This window comes from Pelmatolapia mariae, linkage group LG20 (assembly GCF_036321145.2).
Source record: "Pelmatolapia mariae isolate MD_Pm_ZW linkage group LG20, Pm_UMD_F_2, whole genome shotgun sequence".
Lineage (NCBI taxonomy): Eukaryota > Metazoa > Chordata > Actinopteri > Cichliformes > Cichlidae > Pelmatolapia > Pelmatolapia mariae.
The window spans coordinates 34,009,695-34,036,940 of record NC_086244.1 but is presented as its reverse complement, the minus strand read 5'-3'; the positions used below and the strand labels follow the sequence as shown (position 1 = coordinate 34,036,940).

The window sequence follows — 27,246 nt, the reverse complement described above, 5'->3', positions numbered from 1 at the left end:
TCACCTGTGAGAAGAAAAGAGACCGCGACACAAACAAGACCGCCTTGTTCATCACATATATTAAAACATACTTTATAACAAGGTATTTACAGCATATTTCATTTGACTGTTCAGCTCTATATAACTACTTCATGTACATGGAATAAAAAATGTTTTTTTTAATGTGACAGTTGAACTATGTACATTCACAAAACTATATGCCTCAGCTCTCAGGAAAATACTATCCGGAGTCTTCTGAACCTTTTCAGAAAAGCCATTTACAGAGTCGCCTCTTAAATGTCTGCCTTTACTTCTCCTCTCGCTCGTTGCTGGTGGTTGAGACTCCTTACACCGAGGCTCATTTTAGAGATTGCCATCAAGGCTTCTTTTTTTACAGCCTAGTTGTAAAAAACATCGTCCTCGGATAAGGAGCTGCTGTCTACGTGTCGGACAGCGGCTTCTGCAATCACAGTGCTTCTGTCCTGAATAGGATGATCTCTGTCCTGGGCGTTGGACATCAGGGAAGCGGAGCTGATTGGTGGCGGTGGAGGGGGGACCAGGTTGGCTGCAGTGTTGTTGCCATACGCCTGGGTGTGAATGCTGTACAGATGCTGAGGGACGCCAACGCTTCCACCATCAAGCAGGAACTGAGACATGTAGTGGCTCTGTGCTGCTGTGGAGGGGTATCAATATCAGTCAGATGGTAGCTTTGTAAAAACAAAAGGAAAAAAAAGTATCTGGATTTCACAAACAAGTGAGTCATCACAGGTTGCTGTGATTTTTTAGAAGGTCTTTACACACACGCTGCTCAAATCAGATGAAAAAAAAAAGTTCTATTTTTCTAAACCACCTGCTGCACAGCACTCGACTGTTGCCTTGGATAACACAACACTGTGACCTATTTCTTTCTGAAAATATATATAAGTTTGTGAAGACGTGCGTGCAAGCATATATTGTTGATATGAATGCTTGGATTAAGGCTAAATGATCTGGTTACCTAAACAGCAGGTGTTTATTTGTGTCACCGTGTGGAATGGAAAGTAGTGGACCCAAATGCAGATGACCGAAATGTGGAAATTGAACTGTATTATAACAAAAGACGTGCCTTTTATTGAGGCCGAAAAACAGAACAGGAACCAAACATGAAAAATCAGATGAATGAGAAACTAATCACAAAAACCTAAACTGGGAAAACCAAATACACGAAAACCAGGAACACATGAATACCTGAGACACGAGGAACTTGGAACACGGGGAGATATGGGAAAGTTAACAGACAAACTGACGGGGAACAAAGCAGAAGACACACACTATATACACAGAGGGTGACGAGGGAATACACAACAGAAGGAAGACACAGCTGAACCTAATCAGACATGATGAGTCAGGGAGGAAGCAAAACATAATACACTCACACAGGACACGGAACTATCACCATAAAACAGGAAACCAGAGACTCACACTGAGATGCGGATTGACAGAACATAAGGAAGAGAGGGAGCAAAAGATGTGACCGGGAAACAGATGAAGACAGAACCAAACCTACACTGAAACATTACACACTAAACGTGGGAGGCACAGGAACAAACCTAAGGAAAGGCTGAGGAAATCTGGGATGTCAGCCAAGATCCTCAGCAGCTTCTACAGCTGCACTGTGGAGAGCACAGTGACCAGCTGCATCACTGCATGGTACGGCAGCACTACTGCTATGGACCGCAAACGCCCGCAGAGAGTGATAACAACTGCGGAGAAGATCACCAGGACCCCGCTGCCCTCTCTGCAGAGCATCTACCATCACAGAGTCCAGAGGAGAGCTGCCTCCATCCTTAGAGACCGCACTTCTGCCCTCGGGATGAAGGTTTAGAAGTGTGAAATCCAGAACATCTCGACTCAACAACTCCTTCTTCCCCAATGCTATCAGACTGAACAGCTAAACTACCTCAACTGCAAATTGCACATCAGAACAATTTGCACACTAAGTTCATTGTTCACATTAAGCTCCTTTGTACATCCTTTTACATTGACAACTCCATACCTCACTTGTCTTCATTTACTTATTTTGTACTTATTTATTTATCTTTCACAATTTATTTATTTATTTATTTTTTACCTTATTTATCTTAATATCTTGTCTTATTCTTATCCTTATTTATCTTGCTCCTTCAACCCTACCTAACTTGGCATTTGTGTATGGACAGCAAAGGAAGAATTTCATTGCACAGAGAAATGCTATTTCTTCTGTACACATGACAATAAACACTTTGAATCTTGAATCTTTGAAACCTAAGACCTAGAAATCACCAAAATGTAACCAGAAACTAACTGAAACAAAGCATGTTAATGATCAAAAAACACAAACACTGAGTCTCCAGACTCCATACTGTGACAATTAGGAGATGTTTCAGTTGGTGAAGTTTCCTTTAAGTGAGAATTTTAGGCAGTAAGTTTTATTTTTTTATTTCCTTACAAAACAGCTAACAGAAAAAAGACAAAGAGTCATGCTAAACAGAAAGCACGTCCTCTTTTTATGTGTAAGAACATCCCAAAAAATAATCTAGACTAGATAAATACAACCTCGGCTGAACAACAACACGTGAGATATTACACCGTATCTTATTCAACAAATACCAAACCAAAATTCAGGAGTAGTGTGTGACAACCTGAGTTCATCCCATGACTCAATAGCTCCAGAACCTTCCGCTGTAGTGAGTTTAAGTAACGGTTTTCTAGCTGACTATCAGCCTCTCAGTGGAGGAACTGTGGCCCACTTTTCCTTACAGTGTTGCTTTAGTTCACTGACACTTGTTGACATGTGTCCACACACAGCTTTCTTATGATCCCATCACACCAACTTTGGTGTAGAGATGATTTCATGGTTCAACGACTCCAAAGTGCCCAGGTGCTGCAAAACAAGCTCAAATCATCACCCCTCCTTCACCGTGCTGTGCTGATATGCTCTGGTTTTTGTTGTGGTGCTGCACGTTATAGCCAAACACCATTGCTTAAGGCATAGCAAACTTAAGCAATGTTGCCATGTTTTTTTATGCAATTTTAAAACCTGCAAGTACCAGATGATTTTGATGATGTCCATACACATAAAACCTTATATTTGAAAGAGGATGTACTTTGATTTTACAACGACTGGAGAGGGTAACAAGCCCAGAATTACATATTACAGACAAACATAAGTACTAAATATATATATCTGGGAACATATTAGGCATCATAATTTCAGTGTGCTTTGAAGCTGAAAAGGCCTTCACCGTTGGTAGTTTAAGATTTTAGATGTACATACCATCATATGTGAGGTAGTAGTATTTATCCTTGGGGTTACAGAATTTTTCTGCTGTTTACGTCTGTAAAGTTTTAGCACCACTCACCTTCGAGCAATAGCTGCACACGACATAAACATTTCCTCTGAGATATCCACCACTACTAGACAAAATAAATCCAACTGCCAGTCAGTTGGATTCTTTCATGGCTCTTATTTAATAGAGGACAGATTAATCTCCATGCCAAAGCAGCAGTAACAAAATAAAGAAGACAACAGAGCAGCTTACATCACTATGCAGCTATAAATCAGGTATGTTGTGAAAGACAAATTCATTCTTTTATCTTTTATGTCTGTCTGCAAATAAAATCCATTGTCAACATTAAAGCAACGACTTGGAGGTAAAATTATGACTTTGGGATAATAATTAATCAAACCCAGATGGAGACCGTTATAAAAGAAATGAATACATTTGGTTCATTTGTATTCAGACACAATGGATCAGCCACGTTCGCAGCATGAAAAACAAAAATGAAATGCCGATAAAGGAGACACCAACCTTGTAAGCTGGTGGACGGCTGCTCTGTGTTGTCGTTCATGGACCACACGTTCATGGCTGCCTCAGCCAGGGCAAACTGCTCCGCGACACCTGCGAGACGCAAGCCAAACAAACACATTTCGTGCTGCGTTTCTCAGAAGTCGATCGGTTGTTTTTCACAAAGCGTACACCACAAGACAAAAAAAAAAGAAAAGAGGGAAATTCAATAAGTGCACGAGGTTTGAGTCACTGTCATCAGACGTTCTAAAGGTTATTGATTTTTGTAGATGCTCCCTCGGCACAAACCAATCACACAAAAACAATGTTGGGGGGGATCAAAGCATCGCTTCATCTCCACAGACAACATCTTGTTTTTCCTCCTATGAAACTCATCCGTCTGCCTCACCTGCAGCGAAGCGAGCTTCTTTGAATTCGTCCGTCATTTGGGAATAAAGCTGTTCATCTTCCTGCAGCTCGGCCTCCATGCCCCCCCAGGCGCCGCCTCCTCTACCCCAGGCCCCGCTCCATCCACCTCCGCCTCCCCTGGCTTCACCGCATCCACCCCAACCCTTCCACTCAATCAGGTGCGCAACTCGCCCCTGGGCCATTGCCGTCGGCTTGGTGATGTGCTCCTTTATTGTGGCCACCAGACCTAAATAATGGAAGAAGGACAAGAAAGGATGAAGCTCAAGATTAGATTTTGGTTGTCCGGGCTGAAAAGATGGAGCATGCAGTAAGTGTGGTAACGAAGGAATAAGAGAAAGTAATTGAGGGGAAGGCAATGTAAAGATGAAATAGCTCCATGAAAATGGTGTAGAGTAGGAAAGAGATGAAAACGGCGAGAAACGGGGCATGCGAAATCTAATAGAGGGCAAGAGAAAGGTGAACTATAATGAGATGGTTGTTGTTTGACATGAAATTCTACAGCTTTGCATAATTCAGGCTTGAGGGTGAGCATTTATTCTTGATTTGCATAACATGAACCATGAAAAGAAGAACTTCTACTGCTGCCTTCTTATGTAGCGAGCCACTGAAACGAAACTGGACAGAACAGAAATGAGAGCATAGCAGCGCCTCAGGCAGTTCTTGTTTATAACTCTCAGCACTTTAACAGTATTGTATGAGTCTCACTTAGCTAGAAAACCATTGAAACAAAAACTGTGTGACATTTATCATTTTATTAGATCATTTCAGTCTGTTTGGACTCCTTTGTAGTTGTGATAGACATCATAATTGTTAGCTTAACCAGAAGGATCCAACAAATCAGGTGCATTTCCCTCTGGTCTTTGAATGTTGCCCTAAATTGACTCTTGTCAAGCAATATCAGGTCTCTGTGTTCCCGTATCTCTACGCTAATGTGTTATTCATAACCTGCGAAATCACCGGGCAAAACCTCAAAGGATCCATCGTTTAATTTAATCAAAGGAGACAAAAGTTGAAAGGTCTTCGGAAAGGACGAGTTAAAGTCAAATTGACAAAGGACAAACAAAGGAAAGGTTGAAAAGGTAAAGGTCAAAAAAAGAGATGAATTTATGGAAAAAGCAGAAATAAAATGTTAAGACTACAGAAGCTTAGAGGAAAACCAAGGATTAGAAATCAAAAGGCGACTTTGAGGATTGAGAAATGGTGTAAATAACATAAGGGATCCAAATGTGCTGGACACCTGGGTTCAAGCTGAGAAAAAACCCCCACTGGTATCACTTTTTCTTCTTTCCCTTCTGAGCTCAACACCTACTTCTCAGCGTTTTGTTGTACACTGTGACACCCACTTCCGTCTCATGCTGCGTTCACACAGTGACGACTCTTTTTTGCGGCTCTTTTCTGGCTGACTGTTGATGTGAGGAAGCTATATTTGCATCTATTTAGGTTATGTGCAAACAGCAATAAAATCCCATCTGTTTTCCAAACGGGGTATTTTGCACTAACTGTCAACACTGTGTTATGAAACGGACTAAATCATAATAGGCTGACATAGCTCAGCCTATTTGTTCCTGGAACGCAGTGGGCAGAAATAAGCCAGGCATGATTTTCGCTGTTAATCTGTAGGTACAGTGCAGACAAGAAACAGTGTTTAAGGGACCGCCAGGGCTATGGGAGGCTGATGCACAGTGTGCTGTTTGTAGTTACTGACTGTGCTGCTGCTGCGTGTCTCTATACAGGCCTGTTATTATGTTTCTGAAAAAAAAAAGAGAGAAAAAACCCTACAAAATGTCACATTTGCATTGTCTGTGTGTGAAGAGAAGTAAAACATTTTCATGAGTTTGCACAGTTAACTGAAAGGCTTTTTCAAGATGTTATTTTTGTCATCCTCGCTTTTATTGTTTCAGATAATTCTCCTTATCACAGAAGTCTTTTTGAAAACTTTGGAAACATATGCTCGTCTGAGTCAGCCTCAATTATTGCTGGGCGTTGAAAGCAATGAGCCTATTAAGCAGTTGTGAGTGGAGCACAAAAGGCAGTGATATTGTCCTTCTTTGCCTTCAGTTTAGCATCTCACCCTATACCCAGCTTGCCTGTTAAGATTACTGGAGCCATATGGATCCTGACAATAACAGCAGACACAATTAATTCATTTATATTTCTTTAAACAGGAAATGATTTTTTCTCATTATTTTATGCCATTCTGTAAAGCTGTAAGCACAATAAGGTTATACTGTATGATTGACATTAATGCTAACGGAGTGAACTGGGATATATAAGAACTGAATCAGTTGATTTATAGTTTTTAAATGCAGACAGAGACCATTCGTGGATGTACTGATGTACTGAAGGAGGGCATGCAGGGGCTTGGTTAAATGGTGATTAGCCTTTAGCTAGGCAGTCGGCAATTAAAGAGAAAACAATTTCCCTCAAGACCTGGTAGAGACCAAAAACGTAGCTGAGGTGAAGGGCTAGCAGGCTCAGAGGTACAAAGGATGGATGGTGGATATGTTGGACAGAGGATATTGGATATGGAGCTTCCAGACAGGAGGAAAAGAGGAATACCACAGAGAAGATTCATGGATGTAGAGAAGGAGGATATTAATGTGAGAGAGGTGGATCCTAGGGATAGGATGAGATGAACTGCTGTAGAAAGAAGGGAACAGCTAAAAGGAGAAGCTCATAGTAAATGAAACAAACAAACAAGCTGATATATAAGCTGGGTAGTTGAAACAGTTTGATTGCTAAGCACATGATAGAGAGGATTAGCATGTCAAGTTTTACATTTGCTTGGTTGCTTCTAAGTAAGATCAGCTAATCAGATCAATCAAATAAGAGTTCAAGGACTGAATTCAAAGGAGACCCTTAGAGACACATTTGATGTATTAGATTTATCTTATAATAATAATAATAATGGATTGGATTTATATAGCACTTTTCAAGGCACCCAAAGCGCTTTACAATGCCACTATTCATTCACTCTCACATTCACACACTGGTGGAGGCAAGCTACAGTTGTAGCCACAGCTGCCCTGGGGCAGACTGACAGAAGCGAGGCTGCCATATCGCGCCATCGGCCCCTCTGGCCAACACCAGTCTTGATGTGAACACATCTTCTCAACTTCAGAGGAATTATGCCATTACTGGGTTGAATAGTGACTGTGTGAGCTATTTCAAAGTCAAAACAAACCCGGATTGAGCTTGTTAAGAGGTCTGTGGTACACGAACTAAAGGCTACGGCCCAGTGGCTCCATGTTGCAGTAGTTAACACATAGGTCTAATATGCAAAACATCCCTTGTTTGAGAACTCGCATGCCGACCCTTAGGGGGTCACAAGTTAATGTGTTCCTAGTGTCATAAGTTCCAAGTCTGGATAAATGGCAGGATTGTGTGAGGAAGGGCATCTGGTATAATATGTGTCAAATCAAATATACCAATCCATCTGCTGTGGTGACCTCATGGGAAATAAGGGGGCAGCTGAAAGTACCTACCTAACAAAAGATAGGACCGGGATGCTTTTATGATTTAAAAAAAACACATAGCTTTAAAGAGTCTGCTTTCAGCCATTTCCACGACTGGTTTGCTTGTCGCCAGCTATTTTCTCCACTAATGTCCCCCCTTTATCATTTACTGTAGCCGACTGGCTGCTCAAATCCATTTGCTAACTATGCTTTTTGTTCTGTTTTTGATCCCACATTCAAAGTCATTTGATACACACATACACAAGCTTTAAATTGGTGTAGAGCTGGCATTCCTTTTAAAATATTGAATGGTTCATGCAAACCAACATTTCAACCAATGGTTTTTTGCTTGAGGTTTTTTTTTAACTCTATAAAGTTGGCCTTAAGAACATATATTATTGCACAACATGGGCAGCTTCAGTAGAGGTGATTGTGGAAACACAGCAAGCAGTCATGAAAATGAAACTGACAGAAAATATGTAAGAGTCACTTTGCTGTTAAAAATGAGTCACCGCTAAAATAAGACAGGAAATGAGATGATAAATGAAACATTTAGCCATGTTCAGCATGTCAGAGGCAACAATTTTATTTACCATGTTTATAGTCTTACTTATACATATTTTGTAGGTGCCACACTCCCCGTGGCAGAGTGTGTGTAGGTCTAAGTGATGTAAATTTGGCCACTGTGAATGGACAGACGTCCATGTTCACACTTATCTATCGTGACAAGCAGGGGTGCCTCCAGACTTTTTTCATACGGGTGGCCATATGGGGGCCACTAAAAATATTGGGGTGGCACACCAACAACAGAACTTCCAGTTTTATTTCATGTAAGAGTGTGACCTGTTGCCTGTCTCTATGTTGTCTCTATGTCTCTATGCACTGTTCATGGGTTAGCATTACCTTTTCTGCAGCCTTACTACATTATTACCAATATAGCACAGTCTTGCCAGGGTGGGCCACTGGGGAAGGAGCAGCAAATTAAGTGCAATATTTAGGGGAGCTCCTGAATGTTCCTTCAAAGCCACCATCAATTCTGTATATTAAGCTGTAACTTTGTATTGAATAAACTGCCGGGAACATTCAGCTCGCTTCAAGATGAACAATTACATTTTATGTAGCCACTGTAGTAGAGATTTTAAAACACGAAGTTGAAGTGCTGTGTTAAAAATCTGCATTAACTGAACTTAAACTGGAGTCTTCGTAAGTTTTTAATTTGTTAAACTTGTTAACTGAACGCGAGAAAACCTAGGGCATTAATTTTGATCTATAACTGTTGGCAAATGTTCATGGTTTGACGACATGCAAATTTGTCCCATTTATGTTCATTTGCACTGATCTGGTCTAAAATAGCCTTCAGAGCAGTTTGCCTTGTTTTCATAGCTGTAAGTAGAAACAGCCATTACTAAATTTAATATTTATTAAAAAGAAATGGCATGTTCAAAATTTTTGTATGTTCTTCAAATTGCACACAGAAAGACTAAACGGTCTGCTAATGGGCTGCTTCTTTAGAGATGTGATTTAATGAGTTCACTTTGACTAAAGTGCTGGAGAAAGCTGTTACCAACTTCAGACCGAAAAGCTAAAAGCTTCATTTTAGATTGAAGCTGAGTTACAGAAGTATTTTAGTCTGTGCATTTTTTAAAGTTTTAAATGACCTTTTAGAGATTAGTACCTTTATCTACAATATGCATAATATTCTAACTGCTCAGTTTGAGCACTGTCAGAAATAAAGGCATTGCTCTGTAATTATTAAAAATCTTATTCAGCTGACAGAATTGTTCTAGTTAGGGTGGAGGACGCACCACCCTCACCAGCTTCACTTTTAAGGTGGGGTCCTTCAGGGATCCATTTTTGGTCCACTTTCTGTTTTCATTGTATATGCTTTGCTTGAGTTTAATCTAAAAAAAAAAACAACATGATATGATTTTACTGTTGTGCAGATAATTCACAGAATTATCTGCTTAAAATGCAAAACCATGGCTCTTCTGAAGGCCCTACTGGACTGTCTGGTCTGTGTCAAAACATGGATTGCATTAAATTTTCTTACTTTAAATGAACAGAAGTGATTTTTTTGGAGCACCTGACACCCACTGGACTCAGACCTTTAAAAATCTATTTAAAAAACAAACAAACAAAACCTCTGTGAAGAACCTGAGAATGACCGGCGGCAGCTCTTTTCCTTTTGATAAACAGATAAATGCTGTTGTTAAAGCTAGGCTCTTTTAGCTTTTGGGTACTTAAAAGGTGAGGCTATTTCTCTGCTCGACAGACTTTGAAAAAGGCTATTCATGCCTTCATTTCGTGACTTGACTGTTGAAACAGTCTTTATTCACCTGTCAGTGAGTTGTTGCTCGGTCTGCAGCTGGGCTAAAATGTTTGGGTCTTAACAGATCAACCATATTGATTTCCTTTTATTGGTCCCATTTTCCCCGCTGATTTTAAGTCATTGCATGGATTTTGCCTCCTTACTTCTCTGATCTTTTTTTGTTTTAACTTTGCACACTCCCACTAGATCTGCTGAGCAGATCCTTTTAGCTGTACAGACGTCCAGATAAAGGAGATCGGGCCTTTACAGTATCATTAATGAACTGTGACTGCACAAAGCTAGCAAGAATATGCTTCTAGTTTTATGGTTTTAATTAAATCTAAAGTAATGACAGGGACAAGCAGATTGGTGTTTACAATTGACTTTACCCAGCCACAGCAGTCAAGCAAGAGCTTCTGCTAGGAGGTGGCAACAACATTTACTGTTATAGCCTGCAGAACTGCCGTATACCACGATAAAGAATCAGCAGCATTATATAAATTGAAGTTTAGTTATGATTATGACTACCTTTCAAATGACACTGAATTCACTGAGCACCTTCATACTCTGATAGTGCGAAGCCTATTTCATTTTAAAGACCAGCGTAAACATACGTGTAGAGAAACACTGCATGTTTAGTAACACAGGGTTTCTAAGAATAACAAAAATGTCATTTCTTTTTCAGTCCAATATTATTGCAGCTTTGCAATCTGATGAAGACTTTAGCTTCCCAGAGTCGCTAACAGCGCTTTAGCACCATTGGCTCTTAATACAATCACGTCAGCCTGATGCATTCATCAAACAGCATCATACAAGGAGAATAAAAGCAGCAACGGCTGCTCAATATTATTCAAAATGCAATTACAGTGGTACAATAATATTTGCGTTAGCACAGTGTGATCTCATTTAAGCAGTTAGGATGTCAGCTCCACGTCCACAGAACTTACAGTGCCAATTTAAGTGATGACTGAAGACTGATTAAGATTGAGTAAATGTTAAAAAGCCTTTTGATTCTTTTTTTTATGTCACGGAGCCTCTCAAAGCAGGTGCCAGCATCTCAGCCGTCTTCCTGAATGTCTGTATTTGTCTATTGCATTCATGAGGTTTTCATGGCCTCCGTAATTATTCTGTCACTGTAATAAAGAAGCGTTCACTCGGAAAAGTTCAGCAAGGCATAACACATTAACCGAGATAATGAACCCCCCACTGAGCAGGGGAAGCAGTCGAGATGAGGCAGACAGACACAGGATGGGGAAAGGAGGAAGACGACGAGGAGCAGGAAGCCAGAGTTAAAGGTGGAGAAGGAAAAAATACACATGGATGAAGGAAATATGTGTGCTGTGTGAGGGAGTAAGGAAAGACGGAAATGACATTATAATCTCCCATAGTTACCAGCACAGTGACTCATGATGAAGCACACAGGAATTAAACACAGCATGAACTAAACACGTGTGTGTGTGTGTGTGTGTGTGTGTGTGTGTGTGTGTGTGTGTGTGTGTGTGTGTGTGTGTGTGTGTGTGTGTGTGTGTGTCTCACCCAGTAAAGAGGATGTGGCCAGCTCTGCAATGTCATAGCGACTGGTTTTATCTGATACGCTGCCATTGGAGGGATTCTGGTCATCCTGCACAGTATAATAGCATAAAAAAGGGGATTTATATTCATTACTTCTCAGGACTTAGCTTCCTTTTAGGTTGCCATCAATGCATTTAAGACATCTGACCTAATTCAGGGGCAGGGAACTGCAAAAAAAACAGTAGATGCAAACATATGCATGCAACAGAACATTTGCATACACCCTCTTCTAGCAACCGCATCCAGTCACGTTGAGCCTCAACCCACACTATTCCCACTTTTTTCTTCCTGGCAAAATGGTGATAATGACAATAGCATCCATAAGTCCCTCAGTAATCACACTCAGCCTGAATAAGTTGCAAGCAAAAGGTATTATAAGCGTGTCTGCTGTTTACACCCAAGAAGCTGCAATCAATACAGACTTGGGAGGTACTTTTCAAACAGTGTTCTCTCGGTTTTAGTATTTTTGAACTGAGAGTAAGCTGACGGTGTAAACTGTTCACATTAGAGCATAGACGAAGGTTCCACTTCAGACTGCTGGAAACCAGTTCAAATCCACTTGTACAGATATTACAGTTTTTCAAGTATAACAATAAATGACATTCACATTTTGTGCATCACAGAAAGGCGATTTCCTATCATCTGTCAGCATTCGAAAAATATTTCAGTTTTTTACAATATGATTTTTTTTCCTTTGGTACAGACAGGCTGCATGTTTTTGGGATGTGTTCAATTTCAGTTTTGTACAATCTACGCGAGTTGATAGCTTAATGTTACTGCTGGAGGTTTGATCTCTTTTTTTTTTTCCATCCCATTACATCCAAATGTAGATGCTCTTTTGCTTTACAAAAGCAAGTGAAATCTTCGTCTCTTCAAATCAGGGTCCCCAGTTTTCACCTTGATACACAATAGCAGTCATTTATCCTCAGAAAATAACCTGCCTGGAGCAGCACGCATTTTTGTTTTACCATTGTAGAAGAAATTAAAAATTGAGGAATTCACCATGACTGAATATTTGACCAGTTTGACTGGGTAGGCTTTCAACATCACTTTTAACACGTGAAATAAAAGTTTAGGGTAAGTTACTGTAGCTGCAGTGTTTCGATGTATGAGCTGTAACTCGTGGTGAGAACTTTAAGAATGTTTTTGAGAAATACGCCACTGTTGTTCCCTTTGTAGAGGCAAATCAAAACCTCACAGAACCAACATGTTTGCTTGTAAATCGATTTATTTCAGATTTCCATAACAGTAATTAAAAAGTTAATATAGATTCCTTCAACCTCAATTTCACTTGAAGGTTTTAATACATGTGTTGTTTTATACATTTTTTACAAAATGCCAATTGTGACATCGCTAACGTGAAGATTATTCCTTAAAACATACCTAAAAATGTTAAAAGGTTACAAAAATGGAGAGACAGCAGAACAAAAATGTTTTATAATAATTGAGAATTTGTAAATGTTGTAACATTTGTGTTACAGGTATAGAAAGAGCTGCTAGCATATTAGATGTCATCATAAATTGAGCTGGTCCAGCTAATGATGATATCATAGGGAGATAATTAGCTAAACTATGATCTGTATTGTTGGTTTTAAAAAGGTATTAGCTAGTAATGACAGCCATTAAAGCCACCATTAAAAATCTAAAAGGGCCCGTAATTACAAGTTGATGGTGGGGGGGCTTCCACTTACCTTGACAGGGGATGACTGACCCTCCTCGGGGTGGTGCAGTGTTGATACAGGAATGCTGATCTCTGTAGGGAGTGACAGACAAACCCTGGTGTTACACTTGCAGCGTACGTGTCTAGGCTTCCTTTGTGTGTGTCGATGTGCTTCCAGGGGTCAAGTGAGCCTCATATATAAATGATGAGATGGAGACGGCTGAATCCTGTTAGAGTCATTTAACCAAAGCCTCTCTGCATATTTAGCTCGGCCCCAGCTCACTCTGTTTGCTTTCTAATTGATGGTGATGAGGTTCGTATGAATGACAGGAGGAAATGAAGTGCAGGCCCGTGCGATGGCGAATTAACATTATTAGAAATGTCAGACGCACACACACGCTCACACATTAGGGGTTTTCCCACGGGAGGTGCCTTCAATACAATTGGGTATTGCTATGGAAACGCTACAGCAAAAGGTGACTAGTGATGCCCTTCCATTTACTTACCAGCACACTTTTACACATGCACACACACGCACTGGTGCACAGGGCTGTATCTGCTCTTTGGCCTCATCGGATCCTATCAGCAGGTCAAGAAACCCCATTGCGATTCCTGATCCAATACACTGTCCTTGTGGGGTTAAATCCCACACTGATTCACTCCCACACACACACACCTGTGCACGTACACACAACACACACCTCCGCTGCTCTCTTATCTGTTTGTCTGGATCCTCACAGCTGCCTTCTCTCTTTCCTCCCAGCTTGAAAGCGCTGCTCACTCTGTCACCTTTGTCTCACAAAATATTTTCAAACACCACTCCACGCTCCAGCTGAAAATAATATATAAGACTGCAGTATGATGTTAATATTTTGTCACGTACTGGGAAAATATTAAGTAGACTGCTGTTCTGAGGTATCACAGACACCTCACATCTGTCTTCGATGCTAGTGAACCTTTTGTTTTGACAGCATAAATTACTACCTATGTTCTCCCTGGAAGAGGCCCTGCATTCAGCTGAGGTATTGTTATTTCATCTAGGCAGCGCTGGAACACTAACTTATTTCCCCCAGAAGCAGAGACAGTGAGCAAACACAGTAGGAGAGAAAAGAAATTGCAACCCAAGTCACATCTTCAAGTCACGACAAGTTGGAATCGGCTTCTGACGAAGCTCTGACATCCTACAGCTACAATTGTCCTTCACTGATCCACACAATCCTCGTCATCAGCCTCTTCTCCCAGAGTCTTTATTCTAAAGCAGCCTCAACAGATTCGCTCGAGGATAGATAAGACATCAGCTTAAAATAAGTTTCTGGATTTGCATGATGGAGTGCATTGTAAACATGCCTCAAAATGTGATTCAGGTGGTCTTTCTGCTGTTAGAACTTCAGGAATATCTGCTAAAATCAAAAATCAAACATTTTCCATGATTTTCCACGTCCTCACATGCATAGTTATTCATGAAAGGCATAAAGCAACTTTCTGAAACAGCCTGTGAATGCTGTCACATTATCTTCAAGGCTGATTAAACCCTCAGACATACACACAGATGAGGAAGAGCAAGCAGGTGGAGTCGGGCACTGACCTTTGTGACCTTTGCAGAGGCAGGCACCCATGGTCTCGGGACGGCAGGGGCGGTTATCTGTTCACCATGGTGGATTGAGGATGAGGAGCGAGCTACAGAGAGGAGGGAAGGGAGCGAGGAAGGCAAGAAAAAAGAAGCAGCAGTGGAAGCAGAAGTATCAGTAGGCAGAGGAGCAGAGGGAAGTGAGAAACTGTGGTGGTGGTGTGTGTGTGAGTTGGGGGGTAAGTAAGAACGAATGTCTGATGAGCTGTAGGCTGAGGCACTGCTCCATACAGGAGAGGGGAGGTGAGAGAGAGAGAGAGCAACAGAGACGAAGTGTGGGGAGGGGGGACACAAAGAAAAAGAGACAGAGAGAGAGAGGAAAAGGGGGAGAAAGCATGAATGTCTGTTTGGTGACGATTTGAATCCCCTCCCCACTCTTTCTTCTATTCTCCTCCCACTCTTCATGCTACTGTATATATTTGACTTCACACTGTGACAAGAGGGCTTAGTGATGGAGGTATGTAAGTATGTTGTGGGACAAATAATATTAGATAGATAGATAGATAGATAGATAGATAGATAGATAGATAGATAGATAGATAGATAGATAGATAGATAGATAGATAGATAGATAGATAGATAGATAGATAGATAGATAGGAATTTGATTCACGACTGAAATTATGCAGACAAACTCATGCAGAAAGTGCAAAATGTTTAAGTGCAGATTCTGGTGGATCGCAATCATTTCCATTCCTATCTTTTGACCACGAAGGGCAGACAATCTCTTATTTCATTATGTGCATATGACACCGTATTTAAGACAACAGCACTAAAGAAGCAACCAGCCCGACTTTTCCGAATGCAAAACACGTACAGGGTGGTCTTAAAAACGAAAAGAAGGAAAACGACTGAAGAAAAACAAACAAAGCAACACAAAAACAAGAAGACACCAAACACAAATCAGAAGCACTCACACAAGTTCAGAGGAGAGAACCCCGACAGACGACAAAGGAACAGTTGGACCTTATACGAGGGACGAGGGGGAAAGCGCATCAGTTCACAGAAGGACAGCAGACCAACAGCGCACACTGCACAGAAATTATATATCTATCTATCTATATATATATATAGATATATAATTTGCTGTTTTCCTTTGCAAATTCTGTCTCACCTGATTAATTTCTCCGGGGATATGAAACTTTTATGGATGATATTGAAGCCAAATCTTCCTTTAAAAGCATTTTTGTGGCGTTTATTGAGATGCCTTTAAGACGATCTTCTCTCTGAACTTGCCAGCCTGAGCTGAATGTTCAGATTTTCTTGTCCTTGCTTAAACACAGCATTTAAACACAGTGGCTCATTTCACCTGAAACGATTTTTTCTTTCTTTCTCGACTCTTCTTGTCCCTGTGTGTTTCGTAAGTTGGTCTCAGAGCCCGGTGCCTGCTGGCACAGTAGTAACCGGGGCTTTGCTGACATCACCCGCGGCAACGTGGGGAAAATCCTGTTGCTGTGGCAACCACGTTGCTCCGTGCTTTTGAAGCGTTTTGCTGTAATTGGACGGAGAAAGGATGCAAAGAAGCATTATCTGATGAACATGGGAGGACTGCGCTGATAAAGTTAGAGAAACAGCCGCTGACCTCAAACATTCAAGCAAAATCGTGCTGCGTTTACGTTCCCTTTAAAAGAAAAAGTGCTCTTTGTATTTTCTCCAAGGGCAGATCATTTCCACTAAGCCGAAACTCCACAGGGTATTCCTTCATATACATTCCCAGAGACGCTACCTCTCAACCATACAATAAATAACTAACTGAAAATACAAGTGAGCCTTGAAATTGCACATTGGAGAAAGAAGATGGGGTGAAACTCGATACTTGGAAAAGAGAAGTTCTTTCTGGCTAATTTGACACAGATAAGTGCGAGCTGATGAGTAGCTTTACAGAATAATATAATCATTGAGTTGTTTTAATTAAATGAAACCCTGCTTAAAACTGTTGACCTTCACTGACGTTTTTCCTGAAAATTGTGCTTCAGGAGAACTTAATGAACCTTAACATCTCATCTAGAAATGACAGATGTTCCTCCAAAAAATCTAAGGACCTCTGAAACCTTCTGCTAACAATCAGTGAACACAGTGGAGAAAATTCCTCCTTAAACCTAGTGATGAAACCACACACCTTCAAGATAAAGAGACCCCTCACTGGTCCATTCAGCTCCCCTAAAAGAAACCTTAAGATGAAAATGAAGAACTCACTACTTCAAATTTAGCATATTCCAGCCGCAGGAACCCTTCCAGAGCCCCTCAAACCTCTTTCAGGGCCACAGGACCAGTCTCAAGGAGGGCTGTAATATGTTCACTGACCCTTTTAATACACTTTGGGGGCTCTGAAATCCCTCCAGAAACCCATCGAGAAGCTCAAGGAATCTTATTATTCCTTTAAATAATTCTGAACCTGCTCTGGAACATTCTTAATAATCTCTGCTGTAGTCCCAGGCTCCCCCTAGTCCTTCCATCCCACCATGAAACGCATGTGGCTTGGTGAAAGGAATGGGGGCAAGGTTAGGAGCAGCCTGACACCTTGTGGCAAAAAGGCAAAAGTGCATGAGAAACTTGGAAGGCTGTGTTACAACCTTTCATGACATTTGTGTTTCAGTTGCTTGTAAATGTATTGTTAAACCAAACAAAGTGCGTGGTTAAAGCAGCCGGAGCTTGGATATTAGACAGGAAGAGCTTTGGGAAGTGTTTCATGAATAATTCAGACCAGCAGGTGGAAGTGTTCACTAAAGACCCAAGGGCCAGATCCCACTTCTCACCTTGCATGTTGAAGAAAAGTCAATTCCTTTGCTGTTACATATTCACATCAGCTCGTTACCACGCCTCAACACGTCTCAGTGCTGGCTGCTGTGCAAACCTTTTTTTGTCACCGTGTGCAGTTGTTAGACAGCGCCAATAAAACCGGCCTCTTTATGGTCCTTTGGTGTGACCAAATCTCTGTCCATCAAACGAAACCAATCTCGAGTAGGCTTTGAGGGGAATGTGGGTTTTTGCTTAGTAGTCGAGGAGAGAGCAGAAAGAGAAGGAGGAATGTCTAACATCCACATACGCGTATGCGATTCTCCTCAGTGGGAAGCCACAACCATTCAGCAACAGTCATTTCTGTCATCCCTTGGGGCAGAGAGAAAGTTGGATGCCTTTCAGTACTGGATGATTCTGAAATATTGTCATTGATATGCACAGTGTACTCAACATGAAAGTTGTTTTTTTACTTCATGCAGCCAAGTTTTGATTGAATACAAGTGTGATTACTTTGATTCTCTTATTGCAAACCAAGTAGTCATTCGGCTTCTGGGGAAATTCAACCTCTGTTTGCTGCAGTCTGTGTCAATGTGGGAATTTCCAAGGATTAAAAAAGGGAATGAATTAAAAAGCCTTTCTTGGACGATTACTTTTTAATCCTTTAAAAAAATGTCGAGCTGTCCACCCGCCATGCTTTTTCTGTTTTTTAGATCCACTTTTGAAGGTTACAGCAGTCCTTCAGTGAGAATCAGTGGGAGCCCAGAGAAAATTCAGCATTTCAAGAAAAACGAGAATCAAACATTTGACCTCAATGAGGTTTAAATGTGCAGCCAACAATAACATCAGGCCTGACAATCTTTGGCAAAGACTTCTTTGGCGAACACAATAAACATAAATAAAATGAAGAAACATTAAAGCAAGTGAAAGATGAAAATCTGTACTAAAGTTAATGTTAGCTTAAAGCAAAATATACCCATTATTATTATAGTTATGTCTTACTTTGTGCAAATTATGATGTTAAAATTCAGTCTGGTATCTAAAAAAAAGTTTTTTAAAAACATAAATCATGTCATTTAATATAGGATAAGCTCACACGTCAAAAATTTGAATATCAAGGATCATGAGACCTGCAGACCATAACCTGACAGGACAGAGAGCCAACTGGTTTCATTCAGTCTTAGTCGATTATACACTCTCTTCACAACACATACAACTCAACACTTCTTCTTTTACTGCTCCCTTAAGGTGTGACCACAGCAGATCATCTGTCTCCATCTCACCCTATCCCCAGCATCTTCTTCTGTCAAACCAATATCTTACTTCACTATAAACATGAATCTTCTCTGTGGTCTTTCTCATCTCCTCCTGCTGGTTGCTCTATATATTAGGCATCCTTTGTTCTTTATATCCTCTTCTTCTCCTCTGTCCTCACACCAACTCTGGAGCATGACAGCCCTCACCTCCATTACTTTGAGTAATATAACTGGATCTTTTTCACTGTGTATTATTTGACTAAGATTTTGGCTTGCTGTGTGACACAGACCATCCAAGAACTTTGGCTTCAGTTTTGGTGAGTGAAATTCTATTGCTTTGTTAGTCTGGTACCAAGCTATTTAGCATTGCACCAATATGATCTATGGATGCAGCTTGCTAACCAAGCTAGCTAGTATTAGCTGAGAAGTAAGCCCTCTACCCTTTCGTTCAAGTAATGTAGCATTTGACTTCAAAACACAAACAGTGAAGCTTTAAAATGCAGAGTCTAAAACTGGACTTGGGTAATAGCTAGTTAGCCTTTTCACACTGCTGCACTTATTTAACACATCCTTTTTTTATGAGGCATCTCATGTTACATCGTGCCATGTTGCTCCCGAGTTCTCCATATTGGATGTGCTACACTGGTTGCTAGGGAAACATATGTATTACTCAAGTGATTGGCAGTGATTCCTGAAAGTTTCCAGATCTCACTGCGTACAACTGGTTACAAAGAAGATGATGTGCCAAAAGCCTGGCAGATTGCCACAGTTGCCAGTTTTTCATGTTTGTCATGTTTGCCAGATGGTTGTGGACCGGGTCTAGGCTTGCGTGACCTAAGCCTTATTCACTTGATCCTACATTGTTACCAGGATTGTTACATGCCCAAAATGGTGGAAAAGTGTCTGTAAAACCTCAATAGACTGCTAAACTACTCAGAGTGTATCTTACCTCTTGTCCAATAACAGCAAGCCCCCTCCTCAACCCTGAATTGGTCAAGTGGTTAAGACAATGCATGGTTGGACAAATTACCCTCTTCTTGAAATTTAGAAGCGTCTTGTGTATTTTTCTAATAGTGGAAAATGTCAAGGTAGCTACTTTCCCCATGTTTTCTGCACAGATAATAACTGCTTGTCTCTACAACTGAGCCGGTAATGTCTCTCTTTCTTTAAGTTTGATTTTTCAGGCCTGCGAATAAAGTTCACACCATCAGTATAGCTTAGCCCAGCCTTATTCAGACCATATGTGCTGGTCATGTTCATATTTTTAACCTGCAGGATTTTTTTTTCTTTGCTTATTTTGGATTCATTACAAGATCTGCCTTTTACTTTTCTATGTCATTCATAAGGACAGACAAAACTTAAAGCGCTCCCAGTTTTTTTGCTTTTACTTTTCTTTTCTTTTCAGAGGCTGGAAAAAACATGTGCCAAGCATAACATGAATGCTGGGAAATACCTCTCTGATACAGGGGAGGACAATTTGTCATCCAACATGGTGACTTAGAGCGAGCGTGAGGGACTTTCTGTGGCTTGCCTGCACATGTAGCCAGTAACTAGAAGTCTCACTCCCATCTTTCTGAATAACTAAGAAATCCCAGTTTAATTTATTGTGTGTTACGGCCTTGTTCTGCCAGAACTCCCACTGTGCAGGGCATTGAAACCATAATATTAGCTCTACAATCACATGATAGACTGAGCATGCTGAAAACCACTGTCTGCAGATTGACCACTCTTCCCTCCCTTTCCTGCCACTTCTGATCTCTTTTTGTGTTTTGCCACAGAATCACTAAAATAGTCCTCTTGGCTCCGTGAAAACGTATTTTGATGACACCGACCTAAACGGCTGCTACGCCCTCCAAAAAAGATGGGAAAATTCAGACGGCCTTTGCTGGCTAATGGCTCTGGTTACTTGGCCTGCAGCGAAGTTGGCGAGGTCTCTCAAGGCTACACCAACAGGAAATTTCATTAATCCGGAGCTGGGATGAAGTAGTTCACCCCCTTCTTTATTTAAGGCTTTGCCAGACTTTCAGCGGACCACCTCGGCTGTCCTGTTAGAGAAGAACAGGAGTGGGAGGCCTCAGGGCTGACTAAACCTTCCCCTCCATGTGCTCCCTAATTGGTTTAATGACTGTAATTATCTGCTGGGGTGCATGTTGTGCCGGGGACGATTAATGGCCTCCAAAACATATGCAGACAGGCGGAAATTAAGAGAGGGGGGCACTGAGACAAAGAATAGCTGTGCAGAAGAAAAAAGCCATAAAGCTGCAGAGGGAGACACGTCCTGCTGGTTAAGAGAAACAGAACAATGACACAGCACTTTGAGCTTTTTTCCTTTTCTCTGTGGGACTTTATTGGTTGAAATCTTCTACTAAGTTAAAAAATCTTAATGAGATGTCATTTGAGACACATATGGACATATAAAACATATGCCACCCATACAGTTAAAAGGTAAAAGTTAACCTTAATGATGTGTTAGAAAAACATCTGTATATGAACAACCACTTATATTAAAAAAAGAGTTAGGTTGCAGTACCACTAATAGCCTGTAGGTGCTATCTTTAAGAGATTTTCCTCATAAGCGAGTTAAAAGAATTGGTATACAACATTTCTCTTGTTTACTATCACTGGGGAGACTGACTGAGTAAATGCACATTTCTGGAGTTACAAATAGCAACACATGATAAAACTGAAAAGGACCTATTTTCTCTAATGGTTGAAACAGGAACTGACTGACTCCAATGGTGGATGCAACGCCTAGAGGTAGATTTAAAAAGCTTCATTATGACATAGAGGATGCAGGTGGATTTCCTGAGGTGCTGGAAGAGGCCTGTAGCTGAAGTTGTGTAGGTGCGGGACAGTGAGCAGACACACAAGAAGTGAATATCAAAAGAAACTTAAAACCCAAAGAAAGGAGCCTGGGAGGAAATGAGTTCCACTACACTACAGCAGATAATGTGACACTGTGTGGGGGGAAGAGCCAGTTTTGATATACAGCAGGCCGGTAATTAGTTGATGCCAGCCATGTGTGCCGGTAAAGGACCTGGCAGGTACTGGTGAGTATAGTCACGCCGCCAGAAGTCCATACAACCAAAGGTACGCAGAGCAAGAGAAAGACAAGAGACAGAAAGCAAAGAAACCAACAGGTCAGCGCTGGAGGCATGAGGGGGGTTGTGATATTTTTCAGCTAATCAATAAACTGTTTGATGTGAAATATTTGTGCAATATCTTCAAAATTCTAATCAGGTTGTTCCAAAAACTCCATGAAAAGCCTTTAGTTAATCCAAAACGCTGCAGTGAGAGACTACAAAGAGAGGGCATCCTGGCTTCTCTTCACTCCCTGTTAAATTCAGAATTCAATTTAAAATCCTTCTCCTCACACATAAGGTCTTGAATGATCAGGCCATCCCCGAGCCTGATTCTGCTGGAGATATCTTCCTGTTAAAGGGGAATTTTTCCCTCTGACCATCGCCAAGTGCTTGCTCACAGGGGGTTGTCTGATTGTTGGGGTTTTATAAAGCGCCTTGGGGCAGCTGTTGTTGTGATTTGATGCTATGTAAATAAAATTATATTGAATTAAACTAAAAAAAAGATTCCCGTCAAAATTACTTGCACATTTGTTCAGCCGTTAAAAAAATTCTTGTTTTAGTTTATATGTTATGAAAAAGCAGTAAATCTTCCCATGTTAGAATAATGAGGGAACGCTCAGCTAACAATTAGTCGACTGTGAGAATATTTAGATAGATTCACTGTTGATGTCTGGGGGTGATCTTGGGAATTATTGTTCCATTAAGGAACTTATGTACTCTTCATTAGTATATCACAGCTGACCACTGTTTATAGCACACAGCAAGAATGTGACCTGTAGAAATGGAGTGTTTGTTTCCAGCTGTTTAATATTATTTTCATACCTAAATTCTTGTACGTAATGGCTACATGTTTATGCTGCATCCCATTATCTGTGTCTGGCTGTATTTGGACCTTCCCGTATTTGTTTTTAGCTCTGTGTGTGCTAAGAACCACTGACCGCCCGAGTCAAATTCCTTGTGTCAACATACTTGGCCGGCAGTTCACTTGGCTGTTTTAGGCGCATGTCTCCTTACGCGACAGGTGTCTCAGCCTATCAGAGCAGTGGCCACTCAACCCATTCGACTGGTCTGCCCATGTTTACTTCTCTTTAATCAAATCTGGATTTTTCTGGCTCCAGAATCATAAAACACTACCAGCGAAGCATAAACTCTAATCTAGTCTATGAAAAGAACCATTCAGGATTCTGTAGATCACATTTCAGACATGTTTTTGTAAAATGTATTACCTTGTAAGTAAAAATTAGACTCAGCCATAAGACAATATAGTCCACACGCACAACTGCACGTATTTGGTCTCTGTTGATTTTGCTGGCATTGTACTGTGCAGTGATTCAGCCAAATCACAAATGACTTTTCTCCTTTAATGCACGCCGAGATCCTTTAACCATAAACTGGACTGCCTTAATCCATTCTCACAGTTGACATCTGTTTTGAATGGAAGCACATGTTTAAATCTGTCACATGTTTAGTTAGACAGTGACAAAAGCTCATCTTAAAATTCGAAACTATGTCTGCACCTATACAAAGAAGGTTTTTTCTGTATTAATGGGACGTTGTCGCCTTATTTACTATCTAGCTTTCAGCTTTTGGTTTTATTTACTGTGTTAATTACAAAACCTTCATGTATACCGCAGCAACCAGAAAAGCAGCATCATGATGTGTACCAGAGGTGGGCCAAAGAGCTCTCTTTAAGAGAGCATTGATACCAACGTTGGTATTGGTATCAGATCGATACTCGTTCAGTAGGATCGATACTTTGATTCTATCCTCTAAGTTCAGTATACGGCAAACTGAATTGTGTTAAATAAGTTTTTCTTATTTTTTGAAGTGAAAAAATATATCTCAAACATGCACTATGAACACGTTTCATTTTAACTATAGCCTTCAGCAGAAGTTGACCCAAAGTGCTTCAGAGAATATATAAAAAGCTGAAAAGTGGGTTTTGTTGTACTAACTAACTATGGAAAGTAAAACATTTAGATTTTATGATTTAGTTTATAGATTTAATGGTCATTAAAATGTGTTCCAAGTTTGCAAACTGATGATGATTTCTGTCATAAGTCATAACACACTGCTCTCCTCTGCGCTCTTTTCATAGGCTGAAAGTATCGGTGTCGCCAATATTAGCCCTGCATTTACACATTTGCAGTATTGCAAAGCACTAATGTGTTCATGGCCCTTCTTTGTGTGTGTGTGCGTGTGTGTGTGTGTGTGTGTGCACGCGCACTCTAAGTGAATGACATCAGCACAGTGATTATCGCAAATGTGCAGTGACTTTAGGGTCGCCGTTTCAAAATATACAAGGGGCCTGTGGAAAGACGAGGCCAGCGGCAGCAGCATGTGTTACTGTTCTCCACTCGCCCCCTCATGTCGCCTGCGCTAACATCAAACAGATCCCAGCAGTGCGGTTTGGGAAACGCTTGATGCCGGTAATAATTATTTGCTCCTCAGCTACTATCCTATTAAACAAGTTCATTAAATCGTTTAGTTCCAGCAGCTTAGTTTGTTTTCACATGGATTAAACCTGGAGAGGAGCTTTGGCAGTGTTCAAAGAGCAATGTTGGATCAGGACATGTAAGATGTTCTTGTTGAGAATGCGGTGAAAATGGGAAAATTGAGGGGCTCGGAGGAGAGTTAGCTTAGCAGAATAATCTGCAAAAGCCTGGAGTGCTGCTGAGAGGAACAGCAGCGGAAAGACGCAGGAAGACCAATATAGACAGAAATTGGAGCATGTGTTTTCTGGTCAGGAACCCGATGCTAAAATTAGCAGGGATGTAAATTCCTGAGCGTTGCCGGTTTTCAGATCCACGCATGACACTGAGAGTTGCCAGAAAAACAACACAAACAAACAACAACAACAAAAAAAGTAAAGGAAGGGCGGCGGTATAGGAAGAGGTCATACATGAAAAAGTGCCTGGGTAATGTTTTCCGCCTTCCTTATTTCTTTTTATTTCTTTTTAAATTGACCTTCGCCCCGAGAACAAAGACATCTAACAAGCCACAAGAAGGAGGGAAAAACTCTGAAAGCGAAAGCCACGGCCCCCACGCACAACAGTCCTCAGGGGGAGGCTCGGGCCCTGGACGCCAAGCCTTCAACATAATCACCACACATGCTATTGTGGCCTGCAGTAAAGCTCTGGTATGGCTCAAATCTGCAGCTAACCCTTTCCACCCCCACTCTCACCACCAGGCCTCTCTGTCCCACCTCCTGCTCTTTGTCTGTCTCTCCATGCATCCCTGTCATTTACAGTCCTAATGACAAGACGCAAACTTCCACACATTCAACCCTCGGCGAGCGAGGATAATCGCATTACAGCCGACGACAGGGACGTAAACCAAACTCAACTTGGACGCACTCAGACGTGGATTTGCATAAATCCAAACAGTACAATCAGCAGTTAAACTGTGTGGCTCTGCTCTTCTTTTTCCATAGTGGCTGGAAGGGAGAGAGACAGAGAGAGAGAGGGAAAAAAAAATCCACCTCGCTGTGAAACACTAAAGGCATGGATGGACGCAGATGGAAAATAGTGGAATACTTTCTCAGTTTACAGTCGCCACATAAAGCCAAGACTATTTCTAGGCGTCCTATTGGTTTAACAGAGGCAAGAACACGCAGCCAGCTGGAAGTCAAGGACAAAGACTCGTGAGGGACTTAGCGGCAGATCCAAGTTCCCATGCTCCGGCCCTGTAGGGTCTTTTTCTTGCTACTTCACTGACCTGCAGATTAATTCAATATCTAAATATTGACATTCCTCTTTGTAGTGTGTGGCTCTTATCTGAAGAGTGCATTTAAGTCCCCCCCCCCTTACATCAGTAAATCAAAGCTGATAAATTTTCAAAATGTGGGCCGCAAGGTTAGAGTGAGTCAGATAAGGCGCAGTGGATCAGTCAAGGTGAAGTGAGAAGTATGGGGCACGTCTAGACTTGCTGGATTCTTGGGCTTGTGCACGGTTACATTTTATTGGTAATTTCTGTCCTCAGCAGGTGTGTGAATGTAAAAGAAACTGATACAATATTCTCCTGTTGCAACACCAATATTTCTATTTCCCATGAAGGTCACATAGAAAGGAGCTCCAAATATAAAACGGCCTTGATGTCTTTTTCAGTGATCCAGTGATTTTATTTATAAGTTTGCTGGGCTGGTCATCATTCACGGTTCAAATGTGGACTGACACACAGCAGACTCCGAGGCCCGAGACGGTCCCGTGTAAAAAATAAATAAGGAAAACGAAAAAAGGAGAAATTATAACCCTATCGTTTACATGAACGGACCAGCAAAAGAAAAAAAAACTGAACCTGGCTCAGTGCACTGCGCTGATCAGTTACATTTATGCAAACCCACATTCCTGCTGGAAGAAATGCCTTATTCATTCTGATGATTAAAAGAAAAGCTCCGATGTTAACATACATGACTTTATTTTATAAAATCTTGTCCCACAGCATTAGAAATAGCTGATCTGTGGTTAGTGCGTTCTTATTTTCAGGGCAGAGGTGAGAATTACAGTATTAGAAATCATGCTGGGACTTTTTTTGCATAGTTTTTTGGTTAGTTTAGATAATGGTGCAGACACTAGAGCAAGAGAGGCAGTATCACAGGTGTGGAAGAACCAAGCAGCAACCTGTGGTGCACTGAAAAATGAAAACAATGCAGAACTGCAGCTCCTAAACTGGACACTTAAGGCCAATTTACCAGTTTACAGGCTGGTTAGAAATAAACAAAAGAACAGCAAATGTCCTTTGTCATGGGTTAATCTTCTTATAACTCCCCCATTTATATTGTATTAAGGCTTAAATTTAAGACAATTAAAAGCACGGCTGCTTTCAGTGACAGGTAGGTGCCATTTCGTCCTGCTCTGTGTTCGGTTGTATTACAAGACACTCTTAATAGTCACCCTTTCAGCTTCTCTGGTAAGCACATTTTGTTTTAAGCCTGTTTTTCGCCAGCCCGACAGTCTTTGTTACGCTGTCAGGCCGGGACAAGAACCAGGAGGAGTCGTACAGACGCAGAGATTGCAAACCTGCCAGCAGCTAAATCAGATTGTCTGAATCAGTTTATTTGGAAGATGATAGTAATCTGTCATCACATGAATTTGCAAGAATGTGGAAACTACATTCTGACCTTTCAACAGGTGTTTTTATGGGTTTTTTGTTCTTTTTTAAGATTAGTTTTGCTGAACTTGGAACGTCTTGTTTTTTCCCCCCTTTATCAGTCACAGAGTTCAGTGTACTGACGTCAAAATGATAATTTAATGGCCACATTATGGGAAAAGGCCAACATGTAATCAACTGAAACGACCTTCCACTACAACTAACAGAGGGAAATTCTGCACTTTTGT

General features: G+C 41.0%; 1 protein-coding gene across 1 annotated transcript; it reads right to left on the bottom strand.

Annotated features, from left to right (window-relative positions):
* Window positions 1–119: 119 nt before the first annotated feature.
* Window positions 120–15,008, bottom strand: fam131c (family with sequence similarity 131 member C). The gene is made up of 6 exons (XM_063464644.1): window positions 14,795–15,008; window positions 13,241–13,302; window positions 11,514–11,598; window positions 4,195–4,440; window positions 3,810–3,899; window positions 120–652 (listed from the first exon to the last, which is right to left on the bottom strand). The coding sequence occupies exons 1-6, from the start codon at window positions 14,823–14,825 to the stop codon at window positions 378–380; spliced, it is 789 nt and encodes a 262-aa protein (XP_063320714.1). The 5' UTR covers window positions 14,826–15,008; the 3' UTR covers window positions 120–377.
* Between the last annotated feature and the right edge of the window lie 12,238 nt (window positions 15,009–27,246).